Source organism: Tachypleus tridentatus, chromosome 8 (genome assembly GCF_004210375.1).
Source record: "Tachypleus tridentatus isolate NWPU-2018 chromosome 8, ASM421037v1, whole genome shotgun sequence".
Lineage (NCBI taxonomy): Eukaryota > Metazoa > Arthropoda > Merostomata > Xiphosura > Limulidae > Tachypleus > Tachypleus tridentatus.
The window spans coordinates 79,348,086-79,371,717 of NC_134832.1; the positions used below are offsets into that span (position 1 = coordinate 79,348,086).

General features: G+C 32.1%; 1 protein-coding gene across 3 annotated transcripts in view; it reads right to left on the reverse strand.

The window, feature by feature from the left end:
- Positions 1-730: 730 nt before the first annotated feature.
- Positions 731-23,632, reverse strand: part of Dbp21E2 (putative ATP-dependent RNA helicase Dbp21E2) — a 52,726-nt gene continuing 29,824 nt past the window's right edge. For 2 of the 3 annotated variants that reach the window (XM_076449705.1, XM_076449706.1), the window contains exons 9-13: positions 22,492-22,705; positions 21,471-21,622; positions 20,373-20,465; positions 13,883-14,035; positions 731-974 (exon numbers count right to left, since the gene is read on the reverse strand). In XM_076449705.1, the coding sequence (XP_076305820.1) occupies positions 852-974; positions 13,883-14,035; positions 20,373-20,465; positions 21,471-21,622; positions 22,492-22,705 (735 nt within the window). In that variant the 3' untranslated portion in view covers positions 731-851. The remainder of the gene's footprint in view (positions 975-13,882; positions 14,036-20,372; positions 20,466-21,470; positions 21,623-22,491; positions 22,706-23,632) is intronic. The other variant, XM_076449707.1, reaches the window with a different exon arrangement.

Sequence of the window (23,632 nt, forward strand, 5' to 3'; positions counted from 1 at the left end):
AGTATGAAGGTTTGTCCCAAAAGAAAGAGATACCACAAATATATTTGAAAAAGGCTTAGAAAAACCACTTGGGGAACATTCTGAGCTCCTGGTTGGTTATTCATGTCACATATAAAAGTAAGTGTATATAAGGGACCATTTCCTAAAATGTAAAAGGTAAGCAGAACCATTGTGTTTGATTCAGTACATGAGTGATATCTCAGCAAATAGAAAAGACAGGAGGTTTTTACTTTATTCTAGCTTTTCATTATTGGTAATTTAAGTTCCTACTTTGTGCAGAACTACAGACTTTGTATTTTGACATCATAAACATCTAATTTTGAACCAGTGCTGCATTCAACATACCCCGTGAACACAAAAATTGATGTTTAACTGTCTTTTTAATATTTACTTTTAAATTAAGAAATTTAATAATGTATAACACTAAAATTGAGCTATAATCAACAGTTAAATACCACACTTAAAATGTAAATTCATGAAACAGTAGTTTAATAACAATTTGAATGCAAGTCAGCAAACATGACACGGCCTTTGACCTGTAAATCATATGTAAAAGGTTAAGTCCAAGTACAGCATTTGATGCACTCAAGTGCTCAAGGACTTGACCCCATGCTCGTTTTCAACATATTCATATTGCATTCATAGTTGGAAATTGAATCTTAATACAAATTTATAATGCAAAAATTATTTGAAACATTAAATCTTAAATATTTAAAAAGTAACAAAGATAAGCCTCACAAACACTGATTTTATTTACATAAATTTATGTATTTACATAAAAATATTTTATCAATGCATAATCATCACATTTTCTCCAGCACTTGTTTTTGCAGAAAACAAATCTTAGCTTGTCAGATGTAGCCAGGAACTTCTTTTCCTAAAGTCTCCAAATCCTTTTGAGTACTACGTTCTACAAGCCGACGCTTTATATTACCATCAACACTAGGCAGAGATTTGACCTTGCGAACTGCATGCTACATAACAAATGATAACAAAATTAAATACATGAGGAAAATCACAAATTCACCAATATCATCAACATTTACATTTTTAGTAAATAAAAAATGGTATTCAGGTAAAATGTATGAATTGTCAATGTACTAACACCTCAATGTACTGTTTTTGTAAAACATTCTAAGCTTTTCATCATTCCATGAATTACCTCATTAAGTATCATTCATCAATTTTTTGTGAAATATACAATATTTCTTCAGTGATACAAAGTGTTTACATAAACATACAAGTTCAATGTACCAGGTATGAGAAGGACAGTATAAAGTGTGTCTAACAGAGGTAAATATTACAGAAATAGCATTTTGATTCTAAAAATTAAGATTTCAGATACCTAACTGTACTTCTGAATGGACACTGAATTAAAACTCTCCATACTGAAAAATAGAATGGGTCTGGTAGAGGTGAGCCAAAAGAGAGCATAACAGAGAGAGTCCTAACTACAATATAGATTGTGAAGTTCTTCCTGAAGCATATGACAGAAAAACAGAACATCTAGTGAGAAGTGTTCATTTCCTCCATTAAGGCTTAAGAGAGATATAAAACAAGCCTAGTTATGATACAGGTTGTGAGGTCCTTCCTAGAACATGAAACAGAGAACATCTAGTTATAAGTGTTCAGTTCCTCCATCTATCTTGTAGCCTTGAAATGGATGTAGGATTAGCCTAGTCATGTTCCACACTGGTTTTACAAGAGTGCCAGAAAGCAGATAATGTAAAAAAATCTGTAGCAACTAGAGAGTGCACTAAACCATTCATACCTTAGTTCATGGGACCCCACAAGTTAAGAAGAAACACAGAATGTCAACTAAAGTGGATTGTTTTTGCAGACCACACTTCTCAGGCAGATTTTAACAAAATAAGATTATGTCTCACAAATGGAATCTTTTTGTTCTTGTGAAAAACAAGGACATCAGATATAGGGAATTAATGTTTGTACACAAAACCAGTAAACAAATTTGTGAGATTTCCCAACAGAAAGTTAAGAAAATGGTACAACAATTACACACAACTGCTTGAACTATTTCCTGTAAAGAACATCTATTATGAATATTAAAAACATTAATCAGTGATTAGACAACATAAAAGAAGCTGATCAAATATTTTAAACAGAAATCAACATCCTCAAAGAGGCATGGTATACATAAGAAAACTAGCACATCAAATCAGTCAGTACAAAATTAGATTAAAGCAATATTTTTTCTTCTAGATTACATATCATAACAAATAAATAAATTCAATGATATGTACAAAAGAAACACTGAAAAGAAAAGGACCTGATGTACAGTTGCATTTAAATTTAAACTACAAAAGTGGTTGGTTATGTTCAAAGTCTAGGAACAATTTACATTCTAGTAAGAAAGTACATACCTAAATTCTAAAATGTACTTGGTTTAGAAAACTAAAGCCAACCAATCAGCACTTCATTATAATGCATTACCAAATTCACTACAAGAAAGAGCATGCAACAAAGAACTATAAATTTATAAATATATCTTGAAAAAAGTAATGTAGTTTTAAAATTATTGTTTTTGCAATTACTCAGAGTGCTTCATTCAGAACTATGTCAGAACATGGAGTTTATATCGAGTGTTGTAGAGGTTGTTGTTAAACAGAACAACCAAACAGAAAGATAAGGCTTCAATAGTTTTAATACTCTTTTCCTCTCTGAGGAGTGTCCAAAGTGCAATAAATAAATAGGTAATTTGATAGGATACATATAATTAATTTAAAATTTGAGGCCACAGTAAATCAGGTAAACTCAAATACACTTCACAAAAAACAAGCACATTACAATATCTTTAACTATGTATGAATCTAGTATGTCCACTGAGTAACATCAATTCTTACATAAAGATACTTTATGTAAGAAAAGATACTGAAAAAAATTCATTAGCATAAACTGGAAATCTCACCACTCAACTACAACCATGCAATGTGTGAAAACTGGTAAAGCATAAACTGCAATAATGATTTGGTTAATAAACCAAACAGGTTTGAAAAATAATAAAGTTTAGTAAACACACAACTATTAAAACAAAATGTTAAAAAATGGAACAAAGACAACATATTTACTATAAAGAGAAAATTCTCATTGATTATTAGGTAAATATTCTGAGCAAATATGTTTATGTCAACATTTTACACTGATAGAAGAATATTTCAAAAAATTTCCAAAACATCAAGAAAAAGAGGTTTATACAAGATGACTCATAAAATGAAGTGAAGGAAGAAAAGCTTTTTTTTAAAATGAATGGTACATTCAAGTTTTATCTTTTTTTCCCTCCCATCAAAAGGTACAGTTATGTATATGAATATACATTTACTAAATTGAAAAGCTGGAAAGAATATTAAAGTCCTATGGTAATTTTTATGACTGAAACACAAAATTAGTATCTATCTCTTATACACAAGTAATTATCATCATAAAATACTGAAAACAAAAAATAAGAGCATTCCTAAGTATCAAATAACTGTGTGTCTATTACATATTCTTATGTCCATTATAAACAAATTACTAAACACTGCTTCAATCATATTAATGAATTTGTTGTAAATAGTATTTAACTGAAATCAAAATACATCTTAACACTTTGCAAAAACTTCAATTTCCAAAATGTGTAAATGTGTGTGTGTGTGTATTTTTCTTATAGCAAAGCCACATCGAATATCTGTTGAGCCCACCGAAGGAAATTGAACCCCTGATTTTAGATATGTAAATCCACAGACTTACCACTGTACTAGCAGGGAATCACCAAAATGTGCAAAACCAATACATTTAGGAAACTATTGTGTGATATCTTAAGCATGTTAATCCTCACAATGTTGGTTGGGCTATTTTGACCAAACTTGCAGCTGCTATCTGCCCATGAAACTAAACATACTATAACTTTTAATAAAGTAAGATTTATCTTCCCAAAATTTGGCAAAGTTTTAGTAAATATTTTGTATGTAAAAAATCATATTATTTAATTAATTATTTTTCATTAATGGTTTTTCTTTGAATTTATGAATTCAAAGTCTAGTACAAGTTATGATTTGTCTAATTGAAAGACAATTTTCATGTTAAAATCAAAAACACTTTTGACCTTACAGTTTAAGTTTCATTTGGATAACCTCATAAGTGAATATAGAAAGTGTTTTATGTTAAAACTATATTTTCTTTTCTCTACCCTAACAGTATACAAGCTCTGACTTGACTAACTTTGTAACCATCTCAATAAAAGCATGAATTAAGTCAAAATTACCTTTTTTCTTTCCTGAATGATGGCATGTTGTAACAGAAAGTAATTATTTATACTAAACAACCTCAGGGTCTTAATTTATATCTGTTTTTATTGCTCATTGAATAATGTGTCACTGTTAATCCTATTTAATATGATACAAGTCACTGGGAAAGCTTAGTACAAGTTACAATATTAATCTACATAACGTATAAGCATCTTGTGTGCACATCACATAGAAAAATTAATTCTTTATTCAATTCTTGTTTCTTTTGTGTTTTATTACCTAACCTACTAAGTTCCTAACTTGTACATTTTAGTTACTTTTGTATCAATAGATAAAAAATTAAGGAAAAAATGTAGTACTTACATGTGGGTTTTATATTTCTTGCAGTTAAAGATGTGAAAAATCAGAAGTTAACCCTAATTTTTGATATGGTTGTACTTAGTTCTTTACAGAATTTTTATTTATTCTAAATATTTAATTTGGAATACAAAATAACGATATGCACAAAACACACAATGTCATAAAACAAGTGTAATCGAACTGGCTTTCTAACAAAGCTACGAGTGCCTTTAAATAATTTCCCTTATCTGGTCAAGCTGAACTTAATTTCAATTTTTGAACCTATATGCTGAAGAATGAGCTAGCATCATATATACACAAGTAAATTAAAATCTCCTTTTTATATTGGTTAATAAAAATGTCAAATCAAGTGTCAGAGAGAATTAATGACATCTTTTGAAAGTTATAACTTTCTTATACTGATATAGAGAGTTACTTTTACAATAGCTCTTCTTGATCGTTCACTGCTTTATAATGCACTGAAAAGAAATTTTCTTGCTTGATGTGCTAGCCTTTAAACCCCCATAAGTGTGAATAGTTCATTTACCATGCATACAAGATGAGACAACCTTCAACCAACAGGATCATGACACCTTCCTAAAGCAACTGACTACCTCTGTATTACTTCACACGAACTTCACTTTTGAGCTGAAGTCCATAAGAAACAGAATAACACTGGAAGTTGGCAGGAATGGTGAAAAAGAGGTAAATATCTATTGGATATCGATTTTCAGGGTAAGAAAATAACTTCTGATACAACACATAATTAGGTTTTAGTTTTTTGGTTTTGTTTTGAATTTTGCATAAAATTACAAAAGACAAGAGAGAAGGCAACTAATCACCACCACTCATAGCCAACTTTCAGGGTACTATTTTACCAATTAATAGTGGGATTGACCATCACTTTATAATGCTCTCACAGCTGAAAGAGCAAGTATGTTTCATAAGACAGGGATTCAAACCCACGACCCTCAGTTCATCAGACAAGTGCTCCAACCACCTGGCCATGCCAGAGCAATACATACCTACACTCACACAGTAAATGGAGGGGCAGGTGTAAGATAAAACAAGATACCACCTTCAGAAAGCATCCATATAAAATTGATCAGGTGTAACTGAAAAGAAATCACACACATGGAGGACTGTATTACTTCTGGAATAGGTAAGCTTTCCACCCTCAAATAAATGTAATGTTGTAATATGGATGATGTCAAGGCTTGGAGCTAGTAAAAGAAAGACAGGTGTAACTAATCAACCTGAGTCTCACTCTATCATCAACCATAAAAAATAACCAGAAACAAACTGACTTCAGTAGGATAAGAGTCACCAGTAGTATTAAAAACAAAATAAAAAAGACAAGATAGGTAATTTCAAACCCATTTGATAAAAATGTAAAGCCAACAGCCAATTATCAGAATTATGAAAAAGGAGGTATTTGAGAAGACATTGCTAGTTATTAGTTCCACCTCAACTACACCAATGAGGTTCCATATCTTGTCATTGGCATTATAAGGTAGAGGACATCATATAAGATGAAACCAATATACACAGTGTATGGTAGCCAAGGCAAGTGGACTGTTAGTAATACATGCACCAATCCCTTCTACAAGCAAATATAGTGCTATACTGTAAACAAAAAAAGATAGTATGGGGAAGTAAGTAAACAGCATCTACCCAATAAATTTTCAAATCAACTGTAGGAGATAGAAATACAACAAACTAAATCCAGACTTACAGGGCTGTGTCTAAGTCTCAACTTAACTGAATGAACGGGAGTTACATCCTGTATTCAGTATTCTGAGTGGGAAAATGGCAATACTAACTCAGCCATAAGAACAGGACAGTGCATGTCTTTCACTTAGTAATATGAGGTGGACAAAGACCCATTAACTCAACCATAAAAGTAGGGAAGTAAAACATCCTGCAAAGAGAATTACCAAGAAGAAAGGCATCTACTGGTCCCAACCATTGGAACAAGCTGCTATCTACTTATACCCAGTATTACAAAGAGGATCCAGTGTTGCCTGGTCCATCTCTCATCAACATCAAAACAAGGATTAAACCTTATGAGGACAGAAGAAAAGACAGTTCCTAGCTTTGCCCTCTTTTCAATGTAGTAGAGTGATATGTTATGATGTGTGTCATACATTAATGAAAAAGCCTCCAAATTTGAAATTGCAAGGACCACCAAACACCCTTCTGCATTATTCATAATAGGATGGTAAAATATATATTACTAGGTAAACCATAGTGTAAAGGTATTTGGTGCAGACTTAAAGCCAAGCGACACTTGCCACTAAGAAGGATCTGAATATATAGACAAAAAAGGATACCCTGAAATAGAAAAAGAACAAAAAAAGACACCCATGTTAAGAGTCAAAATGGTACATGCAGACTCATCACAGAAGGTAGAAAATATCCACCAGAAAAGGACACAACCAGAGGATATAATTTATGATTAATAAAGGTATAGGGAGTAGTCCACATTCTTGGCTGGATAATCTAAATCCAGAGAATGACAAGAACAGGCCACTAGAGACATGATCTGGATATGACTTGTAATAAATATAAGAAGTGGAAGAGATGTGAAAGCAAAACCACTATCACGGACAAGTGAGGTCTTGAGAAGGAAAAAATGGTCTGGGTATACCACAATATATGTACTATGATAAAGAGTATGGGAAACATTTCTTGTAAAAGGTCAGACCTATAACAATTGCAAGCCAGGAGAAGAAGGGCATAGATCTAGAGTGAAAGATGATACAGAGACCATGAAGCCAAAGGTTCAAAGGGAGGTAAGGAAAAGGCAAAAAGGACAACACTGAGATCACAATCAGGCAAAGAAAGTCATGACAAGGATGAAAAACATTAAAATACTTCAATAAGAATGGAAGAATAGGAGAGGTTAAGACCCATTGGAATCTCCTAAAACCCATTATACAACCAGAAACTGTTCAAACCAAAAGATCCTAATCCCAAAGCCAGTGGAAAACCAAAAGAGTTGAGGAATGAAAGGATGAGAGGTGCTGAAACCAAAGAAGAAAAGTATTCCAACATCACTGATAAATCAATAATATCAAATATTGGATTGGACCAAAAGGGAATGGTTGGATGAAATATATCCAAATGAGGTTGAGAAAAAAGAGAAGATAGAGGTGATGATAACTGTAGAAGTCTCAGTACAAGAGTTCTTCAGGTGGCTCCATTTTGGCTAGCTCTGCTTTGGTTTCTTCTATGGTGAGTTGCTACCTACAGATGTAAAAAATTGGGGGAAAAAAATTCTTAAACATAATTTTTAGCATTTTTATTATGATTTTGAACAAAATATGAAAGAAAATGAAAAGCATAATAAGAACTTACAATTGCAATTATAAATGTTTTTAGGGTATGAAAATCACGAAAACATCCTCCAATGCACAGTGCAACTCTACATTCCTTACACAACAGTCACCATCTCTTGCTTCTTTTCTTTTCTTATTGTATGCATACATAAGTGACAGTGTCTTTGTCCCCTTTTCCTAGCTCCTGAGGATAAAATGCTTTCAAAAACGTGTCAAGAAAACGTTCTTTTTCAACAACTCTCTCAGAAACAGTAAGGTTATACCTTCCTGGGAAATGTCTTGTCACTCTTCCATACCCTTCCAATAACTGGTAAATTGCATTGTAACTAAATGGCCTCAGTGATGGCTTCTTGTCAGTTTTTACTTGATACATATTATAACAACTTAAATTGAGGTATCAGTTAGATAAAAAAAAAGCTTCTTGTATGACTTTAAACATTTATAAAGGCAATCAATTACTCTAATTTGCATGTCACTTTTGTCAACTAGCCTCACGTTGACGGTATAATCTAAAACCATAATGGGTTTGGTTATTGGCTGTTTAGTTTTGTAATTATCATTTCCTGTATTTCATTTCACCTTTATGTACTGTACTAAGCAAAGTAACAGGACATTTCTTTTTCCAATGAAGTGTTCAAATATTCCCTTGCTTCTTGGTCTCAAAGTCACCTTTTTTCAGAGGTGTAAATTTAGGCAAGCTCTTCCAATTAGTTTTAACGTTTCCACAAAAAACATTCTTATTTTCAAAGGGAAAGATGCATAATTCTGGACTTGTATATTAATTATCAGTATATAATATATGACCTTTTCCCAGATAGTCTTTCATCAATTGCTTGACAACTGATCCTGAAAATCCTAATCAGGAATTTTTTAGGACATCTGCATCACTTGCAGAATAATCATATCCATTACATCTCCTATCTCACAATTACATGATATAAAGATTTTTATGTATTGGAATGCACTGCTTGAAAACAAAGTGACCCTTGAAAAGAATCAAAGATTCATCAGTAACTACTTTTTGAAATAGAGAAAGAGATTCCTTGGCTTTATTCTTCAAAATTGTAAACACTTCTCAAACTTTCACACAATCAATCATTTGTATTCAGTTCTTCATTATTTGCAAAGTGTAAATATCTAAGAATCTCCCCAAATTAATATTGAGTAATATATTTTGGAGAAAACTGGAGTACCTATAAAGGGATCATTCTTCCAATAATCAGCGAAAACATGCTTTTTTAAATGTGGAATAAGCATCACCACAAGAAATAAATTGCACATTTCCTCAACAGTTGTACCTTCTCATTTCTTACTCATAAAGTACAGGGAGTGTTACTCTCACTTTCTCTGGAATTCAAGGATTTACACAACCCATAACAACTGTTTGTTTCTCACACAATATGACTCATTATACTTTGATCAAAGATAGCAATAAAAATTCATATTCTTTAGATTTATCTGTGAGTCCAGCATTTCTACTATCAAAAGAATGAATAAATGGATCAAAATTGTGACACCTTACCCATTTGGCAACCAATGGATTCTGATTCAATAAATCACATTCAAAGCTTGAAGCAGTTGAATTTGATGATGATGAAAAATCTGAAAAGTTTTCTTCTTCATTGGAATAATTATTACATGCTGATACCTCAATTTCATCTTTTGATGAAAAATGTTTTCACTTCGTTCCCTTAGCTGATGCACCCTTCCTTTTCTGCTCCATGATTTACACTGAGAAAATAACTCAGACATAACACTTTGAGTGGGTTGCAAACTAATGTTTTTAGCCTGTATCATCAACTGAGGATGGCTGTACTGAGTGCAAAGCATGAAATCATCAATTAATGATGGCCATCTTTTTCCAGGAAAACACCAATTGATGATGTCTGCTGTTTAAGGGTTAAAGAAAAGACATAGAGGTGAGAAGGATTAAATGTGAAGGCCCCTCCATTCCTGACTGAAGTGATCTACCCCCTAAACCCTGAAGATGAGGAACCTGAGAACCAGAAATATAACAGTTTGTTGTTTAGATGTGCACAGTTTCCAGCTAAGTGCATAACCATCAGAAAACTGGAGAATCTAGGGGCTACCTCATGAGAGTGATCTTGTGCAGACATGATCCATAACATGATTCCAAGCATCAGGAATATGACAGGATAAGAGCTATTTACAATATTTCTGGGCAAAAATGGAAGCTCTAGAAGCCCAAAACAAAGAAACCTTGATTTGATAGCTGTTGCTTGTTGCTGTATGAGACCACTGTGAAGTTGTCAAAATGTGCTATAACTACCTTTCTCCTCAGAAAATGAAGGAAATGAGACACAGCTTAACAAACAGTTAAGAACTCCAAAATATTGACATAAAACTTGGATTTGAACAATGGTCAACTCCCAGAAACCTCATGAGTATCAAGATATGCAGCCCAACCTACAAGAATAGACTAGTAAAAAAAATATGCAGGTCAAACTTGACCCAATGATGATCTATAAGAGGAACACCAGCTATGGTTACATTTCTGAGCAGCCACCAGGCAAGCTCTGTTTGAAGAGAAGGAAGGAAGGATAATCTGTTGATCCAAGCAATCTGAGTGAAATTCCATTGACAACAGAATTCCTACTGGCAGGAACACAAGTGAGCACAACTAAGGGATGTAAGAATTTCCAAGGCAGTCCACATTCCCAAAAAAGATAGTACCTTTTTGCCTGGAAGAGAATGAGATGATAGGGCTTTAATAACCTACTGCTCCACATCCCAAGAATATAGTGGAAAAAGCAAGACCAAACTGAGACAGGAATTGAAGAAAACTCTCAGGTGAACAAGATACTGTGTAAGGGAAAAGTGCTTTCTACACTATGATTATCCAACCCACATGGACTGCCTCCTCCAGGAATGAGTGAGTGTGGTCAGAAGATGCCCACTAGAGAGGAGCCAGAAGAAGCCAGCCATTCATACAATGATGAGTCTGGAGTTCCAACAAATGTAGATGTCAAGTGAAGAACTTGATTATCTGATAAAATATGTAAGAAACTGAGGCAAACCCAAAAGAAAGTACACAAAACTGGAAAACATGCCACTTGTGAATGAAACATTGAAAATGACAGGAGTGTAGACAGATAGGAACAGAAAGATATGCATCAACAATGATAAACTTTGTCATCCAAAAAGTTGAAGTTAAAACTCTACAAAAGAACCAAAAATAAAATCCCAAGAGCAGAAAAATTAATGATGAGTCTCCAATCCCCAATTTTCTTGAGGCTGAGGAAAAGTCAAGAATTAATGACTGTGCGAGAAAGGATCACCAAATTCATCCACAGAATGTCTCGAAGTTCTCTAATAAATCATCAAGAAAATGACTGAAAGTGGCAAGAGGAGGTAATGCAAAATTTTAGTAAGTGTAAAATGAATTCTTGAAAGTTGTGCCAGTGAAATTAATAGAGAAGCTTCAGGATTAGTACCCATGAGGGGTAATAATGTATCTATCTAACTGTTCTGAATCCAAATAAGAATATGAAGAGCAACAAAATGCTAAATCATGTTGGTCTGAAACCCATGTGGGTTGAGACATACTAATCTTGAAGCAATAAAAGCTGCTGTGCATGAACCTCAATTTGAGGTGAAGAAGGAAACACCAAATAACCTGATTTAAAGATCACACACAGAAGGGAAGGAGAGGCATAATAAGAAACATTCAGAATGTGGCAAATGTGTGCGATTCATTCACGAAAATGAGTAGTAGATCAAACCTCCTCTAAAGGTGCAGTACCTGGCCATATGGTAAAAAGAAAAGGAAAATGGTTTTCTACATCATGCTCATCTTGAACATTATCATCAGTCTGCAAAAGGTGTTCACCGTTGTAGAGAAGACGACCCAGGCCCAGTGTAAGAAGCTAACTCTCGATGAACTAAGACTTGTACCTCATCAGCAGACAGTGTTAATCTCAAGGCCTAGGTAACAGGAGTTTGTGTGTCCTCAGGAACTTCAGGAGCCTTGGTGACAATCACAGTAATTCACAAATCCATAATTTGCAATAACTTGTGCAAAAATGATAATTGAGGAAAGTAACACACCAGAATGCAAGAACTTGCAAACCACACTTAATAAAAAATAAATTTAACAAAGTCCAAGGTATGAGAAAAAAAAATTGAAAGTGAAAGCAAGCAAGAAACATATCCAACCAGCAGTGTACCAACAGAGAAAGTTACGTTCACCTAAAATATTACAGAGGGAAATGGCTACTCAAGGAAGGTGTGTCATGCTCTAAAGGTGGAGGGTTGTCACATGTTCTATGCATGCTAAGTAAGCAGCTGGAATTTATGAGGTACAAAGACTAGCATGTCAAGTGACAAAATTTCTTTTCAATGCATTAGAGAGTAGTGAACAATTGAGAAAACCTATTGTGTAAGAAGAAGAGTGTAATGGAAAACAATAATAAGAAGGCATGGCATGGTTTATAACTGAGTAAAAAAAATGACTGAAAGATATACAGTTCAATTATATCTTAGACTTATTTTTAATATAATTTTGTAATTTTCATTAAACTCAGAAACTAAATTGGTGTGGAAAGAATATCTAAACTGTGCAATTTAGAATGAACAAGTACCATGCAATACAGAAAAGACTCAAAATCTTTTTAAGTATTTTCTTTTGAAATTAAGAAAACTTATATTAAAATTTAATTTTACATTTTGATGGTCAAGCTTATTGACATACAATGATAATAAAGAAGTTTAATTACATTTAGAAAGAAACTGAAAAGGGTTGTCACATGAACTTTTTACCTACACATCTAAAATTAACATTTTCTTCACTACTATTTTTCACTCCCTTTATGCACATCACAAAGTTTTATTAAGTATATTCAAACTTTAATTAAAACAGTACTATCGAACTTTTATATTATTTAAATTTTCATTCCTTCACTTCAAAAGAACCTGCTAAAACAATAATTAAAAACTTCATGTTTTCTATTACTTAAAATGTAAGTTTCTATAGGAACTGACCTTTATACTTTTTATACAATACATAATTACAATTAAACTGCTTTTCTTCCTGGCAATAAATACATGTACATACAGTTCATTTACCAGTAACTTGATACAAATTCCAAGAACTGGCCTCAAAAGGAAATTCTTAACCATATTTCAATACTATTAAAATAATGTTAGATTCATTGTTGAAAGTAGAGTCCCTACCACTTGGCAATTTTTTCTTGCTTAAATGTATTACCTTGATAGATTCCATTTAGGTTTATTCCTTTATATTTTAGTTACTTATGTAATATTTGTGTTTTAAGATTTATATTTGATAGCTTCAGTTAATTTTTAAATTATTCTATACTGAGAATCACTAGAAAAGATTTAAGAAAACAGTGCAAGAAATATGCTGGAGGAGCTAAACCTAATAGCTAAAATTACTGTAACATTGCTTACGGACACTTGTTGATATATATCAATACAAATAATCAAATATAAAGAACCACAGTGGAAAATTAAAATAAATAATAAGTGAAAGGATAAAGAAGTCAAATTGTGCATATCAATCACTGACAAAGTTATAAGAGAAATCAACAAAAAATTAAAAAGGTATGTACATATTTCTATCTCTTAATTTTAAACATTTCATTACACTGTACGTTGATGATAATAGCTAGAAAATGGCAAATAAAATATAAAACTATCTTAAAAGACCTTCGATATTCAAATGAATATGAGATTCCAAAGGTTATACAAGCAAAATATGAAAACTGAGGTAAAACATTAATGTTTTTATACTTAACTTGAAAATCACATTACAGGTGAACTATTCAGAGACTGAGAGCAATTAACTACATTAATTTTATTTTTGTACTAAAACATGATGACAGTTAAATTGTGTACCAAAGCAAGTAAGTAGCCAGTAGTCACAGGGTTAAACAATTAGTGCATGAAGACATGCAAGAAGTGTACAAACAAAAGCAATACCTCAATCTTTTGCACAATATTTATAGCAGCTGGTGTACAAACAAAATTAGTCACATGACCATCATTTTGTGCCCCAACTCGTCCTGTTCGTCCAGCTCGGTGTATGTAATCAGAAATATGATGTGGAAAGTCAAAGTTAATGATGTGCTGCACCTATAATAAAAGGTATGCTACATGTTATAACTGCATTATTTCACTACAAACTTCTATTCATGAAATTAGTCCTAGACAATAAAGCTGGATTAAGTTACACTTTTCTTACACTAAAAATGTATTTCCAATAAGTACTTACCACTAATGTCACAAAAATACCTTTTTCTTCCTTCTGCCCTTCATTGTTAAAAACATTTTTATGCTCAGTGCCACTAATGAATAACTATAAATCATGCAACTACTATCAAATGATAGAATTGTGCACCTACATTGGTACAGCTAACTAACTCTACTATTCCTGCTAAATCTCACTTCTTAGAGTTGACAGGATCTGAAAGAGTAACACCAGCAGTGGACAAGAAGGGTGAAAAGTGTGTGAACAAAGGTAAATACATATAGGAAATATATTTTCAGCGTTAGAAAATGGTAACTTCCGATACAATCTTACTTTCACTTACACAAAGCCAGCAGGTGGAAGAACTTGTGAAGATGCACAAAACTAAAACCAAACAGAAAAAAGACTACTCAGAATGAATGGGAGTACTCTGAGATGAGATGAAGTACATATATGAGAAATTGTACCACTTCTGAAGCATATATGCCCCTCATCCTAGAAGAGAGAAATTAACCTGACATGGGTGGTAAAAAAAGGACGTGCACAAGTGTAATTCATTCTGAGAGGTGTAATCCAGTGTGAAAACAATCTGACATAGTTATATATATATATATATATATATCCAACCTCAACTGGACAAAGTTGCCCAATTTGTCTACAGCATTAGAAGACTGAGGATAAATCACATGAATGCCAACTGTAAAAAACCATGCTATATGTCAAGCAACTAGAATTATGAACAGGAAGATCATGTGGCTGAAGCTGGACAAACTTCCAAAGTCACAAAAGTAGCATGAAATATAACAAACTAAACTTGGCATCATGAAGTCATGATATTGCCTCAACTCAACCATAAGAATATGGCAATATCTGTAACCAGTTTCTTCTAATTTTTTAATCCATGTAAATAACTTGTGTGAAAGATGCAAGTTGAAAAACCACTGATATACTGGGAGATCTGGAAGTAATTGGAAGAAAGGAGAAAAACAAACCTTCACCAAAGTGAATGACATGAAGGCAAAGCAACAGAAACAGGAAGAAAGAAAACTAATGAAATAACCCTACTGACAAACATATGGAAAAAACTGAATATGCATCAACCATTAACTTAAGCAACCAGCTGTAAAAAAGGGTGTAGAAGAGGTACAGAATGTGACAAACCAAAATAAGAAGGTGCCAGAAAAAATAAAATAAAAGAGTCCAAATTGTCTTCTTGATTGAATTCCTAAGTAACACTGTCAAATTGAAAACAAAAAGAAACCACCTGCTAAACATACAAATCTATCTCCCTGTGAATTAAGGGCTGTACCTCTCTACAGATAAAATCAAACCCAATTTCCAGAAGCATTGTCAACTGTAATGAAATAATCATAGCCCATACATTGAACTGTGAATTCATACAAAGATCTCCTATAAATTTGTAACAAGCAGCAAATACAAAAAAACATGTATTATTTATGCAATTGAAAGCAAACATAACAAAAGAAAACTGTTGGGGAAAAAAACAAAAACAGCACATAAGCACAACCATAAACAGTAGCCACACACTAAAAATACACAACTGAATGAAGCTTTGCTAATCTAAGGGGTGAGGAGTGAGCAGAAATATCAGAAGGAGCAAGTTGTGGCAGTATAAGTGGCACAATACTACAATACTATTAGTGGAGATTGGTTGGTTTGGTGTTTTATGGCACAAAGCAACTAGACTATCTATGCCAAACATTTGTTAAAAGTTAAAATTAAAGTAGAACTATTAAAATGCATAAAAAATTAGAGTAAAACAAAACGGTTTAATTTTTGAATTGAAAACAAAAACAGCATTAAATCCAATTGTTACATCTAGTCTACAGCAGTAAGAGAAAAACTACAGTAATACAAGTTGTAAAGGACTTTCTGTACTTGAGTGTTTTCTATGGCTATGTTAAATACTAAATAAACAAACAAACATAAACGCAAAATTAAAGAAGCCTTACTTATACAACAACTTAAACCCAAAATAAACCAATATAAAGGAACGCCTTTATACCTATATTAAATATAATAAAGTAAAATTATATATTCAAACATCTAACACCACCCTCTACATTCCAACACTCAGTTACACAACCCCTTCCAAACATGTGGTCAGCTTCCGATCAGTTACCTCTTTCTTTCTTTGTGAACCTGACAATGACCGAAGGTCGAAACATTGTTCGCTCTTCTACATAAAATATTTTCTCAACCTAAACGAGCCGTTTTTGCATATATATTTCTCTACAAGTGGGTTTTCTCGACATCACTGATTATTATTTCATCACAGCAATTGTACAAGAAGTGTAAGTCTTTGTGTTTTTTTCAGTGTATTTATACTTACCTGTTACCATTATGTCTGAACTAGCATACCATACACCACTAATAACAGTACACGCTCACACGATCGTTAAGAAACTAAGAAATTTAAACCAAAGAATTATCAATAGAAGAAATGACATCTATTTCATTCAACAATGTAGAAAGGTACAACTAACCCCTAATTTTGTAAAGGTAAAACTTTCAAAAAATTTTAATAAATGCACAAACATTATCCACAATTTACAGAAAAAAACAACTTAAGGCCATGTTGAACACAAAATACAAAGAACTACATGACTTACAAAAACAAAAAATGAACCTAGACCATCAACTGGCATGCTGCATTAAACCAGAGATTTACGGACTTATACAACGAAACAAACCAAATCAATACTAAGAACAACAGAGACAAAAAGATCTGCCACAACAAAAAACTAGAAAAACTAAGATGCAAACAACAGAAAAGACACCAAAACGACAAACCGTTGACTAACCTCATAATTAACAGATCCGACCGACAATTAAACACAGACGAGATACATCTACTTAACAAAGGACTCAACTTCGCAATAGCACCTAGGTACATTCCAACCATAGAAATCAAAACATGTTTAGAAGATCTAGCCAGGAGACTTGTGATACTTTCTACAGAAAACAAAAACAAGAAAACAACCAAAAACAACCAACAGAAAGAAGACAACTTGGATAATTTTATTGACATCCAACAGCCAAACTTCCCAGGTAAAATTAAAAATTTATATTTTCCAGAAACATCTAAAAACAACATCTTAAATGATTTTTCAAAGAATTTTCTCACAAAACCATCAACATAATTTCATAAAACAGAAAGCTAAAAAACAATCTTACAAAAAAAAGACATTAATTCCATTAAAAACCTAAAACAAGACAAAAACATAAAAATTCTAAAAGCAGATAAAGGTAATGCTATAGTCATAATGAACACAAATGAATACATCCAAAAATTGAAGAACATCCTATCAGACATGAACAAATTTAAACCAATACACACAAATCCAACAAAGACACATGAGACTCAACTAAACAAATTACTACTAAAAATAAAAAAAGCCAACACAAGTTCACAAACACTTTATTCCTACCTATGTAAAACCGACTCACGCACACCACAAATATACGGCATCCCCAAACCTCAGAAACCAGATTGTCCATTACGACCAATAATGTCCACATATGAATTGTTTAATTACAATCTTGGTAAATACATAGCATGGGCATTCTCCAAATATGTAACATCAGCCAGCTCATTCATCAAAGACTCTTTTAATTTCAAGTCTAATCTAAATCAACTTAATCATAAAGCCTTAATGGCCAGTTTCAATGTTATATCCCTCTTTACAAAAGTTCCAACCACTGAAGCCTGCAAGATAGCCTTAGAACTCTATATCCGAGACCCTAACCCATCAACAGATATTCCCAGCAACCAATTAGCAACCCTTATAGAATTCACCACGATAAAGACAAACTTCATATTCAACAACCACAACTATATACAAACAAATGGCCTAAGCATGGGCAACCCAGTATCACCAGTTCCAGCCAACATTTTTATGACACAAGTTGAAACACAAGCAATTAACACAGCATTACATCCACCACTATACTGGTACAGATATGTAGACGACACGATTGCGGGATTCACATCTACAGAACACATACTTAATTTTTTCAATCACATCACCTCTATACATCCCAACATTAACTTCATGTGTGAACTAGAAGAAAGCAATCAAATATCATTTTTTAACCTCAAAATTACAAGAACTGACACACAATTAAAAACAGAAATCCACCAAAAAATCACCCATACTGGACTATACATTCCTTGAGACTCAGCACATGGAACAAAACAAAAACTCAACATACTAAGAAACCAAATACACACAGCCATAAAACTATGCTCACCAGATAAAATTAATGATGAATTAGACAAAATAAAACAATACTTCATCAACATCAATAAGTTTCCTCCACAAACTGTAGAAAGCATTATACTCACACACCTAGACAGAAAGCAAAATCAGCCAACAAAAGTAAATATATCTCACGAATCAAAAAATCACAAAACCATATACTGCTGCATACCATATATTCCCGACATCAGCAGACAAATAATCAATATTTGGCAAAAACTAGTAACAAAATATGACATTCCAGTTAATACCAAATTTATTCAAAAGCCAGGCACAAAACTAAGGGCTATACTATGTAAAAACTACACTGAAAAACACCACACCAACATTATTTATAAAATACAATGTGATAACTGCCACAGCTTCTATATTGGAGAAACAAGTAGAAAAATGGAAACCACATTCAAAGAACATAAAAAGTCACCTTCACACGTTTTCGAACACTGCAAGTCAAATAAACACAACATAACCATAGAAAACACTCAAATACTAAATAAAGAAATGAAATAAACAAATGCAAAATTAAAGAAGCCTTACTTACACAACAACTTAAACCCAAAATAAACCAATACAAAGGAATGCCTTTATAACTATATTAAATATAATAAAATAAAATTATATATTTAAACATCTAACACTGCCCTCTACATTCTGACACTCAGTTACACAACCCGTTCCAAACATGTGGTCAGCTTCCGGTCAGTTACCTCTTTCTTTCTTTGTGAACCTGATGATGACTGAAGAAGGTTGAAACGTTTATCGCTCTTCTACGTAAAATATTTTCTCAACCCAAACGAGCTATTTTTGAATATATAGTTTATATGACAATCAATCTACTGAAGAAGTAAAGCTGAAAATTTTTCCTGTGACGTACTGTGTAACTGTGTTAACATGGCATATGACCTCTGAAGTGGCAACAGAATATTCATAATTCAAAATGAATAACCAAACAGATCTGGCATTAAAAATAAAAAAAAATTAAAAAGTTTTTTGTAATGAAATAATAAGTTCCATAACCAGGTAGAAATACAAAATAATTCCACTTCAGAATAGCTCAACAAGTTACAAATATCACTATTGTATAATAAAGAGTAAACCTGTTGAGAGAAATTAACAGAAAGATATGGAAAAATATAAAAATAAAACACTTGATGAAAGCACAAACTAAATATTAGAACATGAATACTGCCAAATAAGAAGTTATAGTTCAGTAGAATTGAACAAAAAGAGTTATATGTATCAAGAGGATATGTTGCAATCTTACTGGTGGAAGGTTGTCACATGATTTGTATGAGATGCATCGGAATCTGTCAACTCCAACTAAGAGGAGATAGAAGGCTTGTGACATGCATAAAATTTTGTTTTGCACTCAGGGGACAGCACTGAACAAAAAATAGTGATTAACATGAGAAGAAGAAGTCTATTTTATAGTCTATCAGTGTTTCATCATTTAAAAATATACTTATGTCAATTTTATCAGAATATATCATTTAATATGAATATATTTAAATTCATAAGATACAAAATACTAATAAATTATTCTCTAGTCAGAGTTATAAAGTCTATTTTCCATTTTTTGATGATAAAAGTTCTACATTTGTAAATTCTTAACAAGGAATATCTGTTGAGAAACTACACACCACATCAATAACATTGACACACTATTTGTCAAGTTTTTATTACAACTTAAATATAACTACTGTCCATAATATGATAACTAGATCTACAAACAAACAAAAAACTTTGCACCTCAGCTTTTGTTTTTAACAAACTCACCCAATTCATACCTAAAGATTCTTATTTTTGTTTTAAAGTCTAAAATTTCTTACAAGTGGACTATTAAGGAATTAACTTAAATTGTTAGTAATTCCTTTAACAAAGTATATTAATATTCATTAATCTTATGATATAAATACATTCTACAGAAACATTAACTAACTTTAATTGTATCAAGTCCTCGAGATCCAAGGTCAGTACACGATAGAACATTTATTTCCCCATCCTGAAACTTCTTGAAATTTAGATCTCTGGTCTGAAAATGTAAATGAAACTTTCATGTTTGAAATCACACTATACAAAAAATACAAGGAAATGATTTGTGTTTATGTTTTTGAATTTTGAACAAAGCTATACACAAGGGCTATTTGTGCTAGACTTACCTAATTTAGCAGTGTAAGACTAGAAGGAAGGCAGATAGTCATCATCACCAACTCTTGTGCTATTTACTCTTTTACCAATGAATAGTGGGATTGACCATCACATTATAATGCCCCCACAGCTGAAAGATTGAACATGTTTGGTATGATGGGGAATCAAACTCATGATCCCCAGATTACTAGTGGAGTGCCCTAATCACCTGGGCCATGCCAGGCCACAAGGAAATGAGAAATTCAAAACATTTCCAAAATGTGATTTAACTTAAAATGAAAAACTGTCATTAAAGTTATTATTATTATAAAAATAATAACAGCACAACAATATTTATAGGCTATGTTAATCAGAAAATATTCCATTTTTACTACTTTTAACAAGACCACAGAATTCTGAACAGATTTTGTAATCTTATAAAGGCTCTTAGAACCTTTAAACATAACCCCAATCTATCACTTGTATCAAGGTTAAATTAAACACGTTACAATAATTTATTTACGAGTTCATGTCCACGAGGTAAAGAAAAATATTTCAACCTATGTACAACCACATAAATAAAAACATGTTAACTGCTGTTATGAAACACCAATGTCTATTGCCAAGAAATTCCCCTTACTTTATTGGTATTGACAAGTTTAACAGCAGTTATTACATGCATGAGTAAAATTAATTCTGTTTTTCAGTCTCAAGCCTTTCACTTATTCCTACTGGAGAAAACACAATAATGCAGAAAATTTACTTGTAAATACTTAAAAAAATCTCATCTTTGTTAACATTAAAATATATTATGTATTATTAAAAAATTACAGATATGATTTGGTTTACTGTCACCAGTCTCTAGTATAATTCCAATCTTACAAATGATTTTGCAAAATCAAACACCTACCTTGGCAGGAATGTCCCCATGTAAATTGACAGTTGGGACTCCATTTTCATTAAGAAACAAAGAAACCCAATCACAAGTAGGTGATGTGTTGCTAAATATCATGACAGGGTGTTTTTTGTTGATGTCAGCTTTAGCAAGCTTTAACAATGTTCCTGCATAAAATTAAAATCTGATATTAAAAAGTTGGAAACTTCATCTAAAAATATTGGTAATGTCAGTTCCCAAAAGCATGATCTGTATATTATAACTTGTATACCGTTTACAAGACATAATAGGTTTTACAGAATAAAAAAATAACTCACACATGAAAAGCATTTTAAAAATGTGAGTGAATGTGTGGATTTTGTCAATATATAAAATATCCAACAAGTAAATGTTAATTATAATGAAGTTATAGATGGCTGACTAAGGTAGCACAAATTTTTGAGTTACTTAAAGTGCAAAACACTTATTTTGATAATAAAATCCAAATAGGAAAAGTGGAAAGCATTATAAAGAAACTGTCAATGTAAGTTATAGGGTATGGCCTAATTACCCGAATTAATTTTGAATTTTGTAACTTTTACAGGATATATTAGGTAACTAAACTGTGTTGTAAAACATAAGAAGTACTGAAAGTTATTATGGATTCTACAAAGCTAAGGTATCACAAAAACAGTACCTCCTTTGCAGTATGATAATTAAATAAAGAAAATAAATAAAACTTTAAACATAAAGACTACTCCAAAATAAAAATAATTTAAAAATGTACACTAAATTTTAGCATAAAACAAAACAGAGGTACGAGATGTGCACTATTTCAGATCCATGATAATAAAATTACTATTCATTAAAATAGCACTTCTTCTGTTTAAATTTCTGAAATGCTAAAACATTCATTAAAAGGCTATGTGATTGTAAAGAAAGAGCAACAGTTCATAAAATTTATTCTACATTATCCAACTTTTGTTGAGTTTTAGTTAGCCAGCATCATAAATTTATAAAACAAACACAAAATCTATTTACAGCTGCAAATTCACACCTGCTTTTTGAGGTGAAGACATTCTGAGAAACTTCTGAGGTACATGTGGTAAAATACGATGCAGCTGATGTGTAGATACATTGACTAAAGAGTTCACATCTATGATCCTATCAAACACATCTACAACATTCTTAGGTATTGTAGCACCAACTAACACCAACTGTGCATCTGTGTGGTTTCCCAACTCTGAAGTTTTCAGATTACCTTCTTGAAACTGAAAATTATACACACAAAAACCAATTTTAATAATTTAAGTAATATATAAAGATTGAGTTTTCTAAAACTTTAAACAATAATACTCTGGTATTCACTTGTGAAAAGCACTGTCATTTTATTAAGTCAATACATACTACTAAAGTGCCAAATATTAAGTTACAATCTATGAGATTTCAAAATCTGATTTACAGAAACATTATTTAGGTTAATTACTGTTCTTTGATAAGATTAGATTTCAGTGTTATATAGCTTAGATTATATGTACCTGAAAAGCAATTTTATGGAGTAAGAATCTTAACTATCACATATATTCAGTAAAGAATTATGCTTGATAGTATTTTTATCATAAATAAAAAATTTTCAAATTATATTCATTCATGTATCTCTCTAGAATATCATTACCATCACATTTACACAATACTGTATGAAAAATATAACCCTAAGATTTCAACTGTTAATGATTTTATACAATTAATACACATTATGAAAAAAAATTAAAAGGGAGGAAAAAAAAAAAGACCAAACAAGCTTTCTCTCCATGTTCTTCTGAACAAAGTATAGGAATACCATGAATGTGTAGGAAACTGAGAATTACACATTCCTAATACTGAGTTTCAAACAAAAAAATAGTGCTTTTCAAAAATTAAATTGACCCCTTTTTTCTTTACAAAAATTTTATAATGTCTAGGGATTAACAAAACTTCATCTAAAAACAAACCTATATTACTTGAACCCAATCAAATATTAGGTTGGATTATCTTTCACTGTCATAATAGCCTAGACTTGGCAAAGCAAAGAATACACAATATGCTTGAAGAGGTCTTGTTTGACTGTAGCCCATTTGTGAACCGATATGATCTAAAATGGGTTCAACAATGATAGCAGAGAATTATGATGGCAAGTGCAACATTCGAGTTTTTCACAC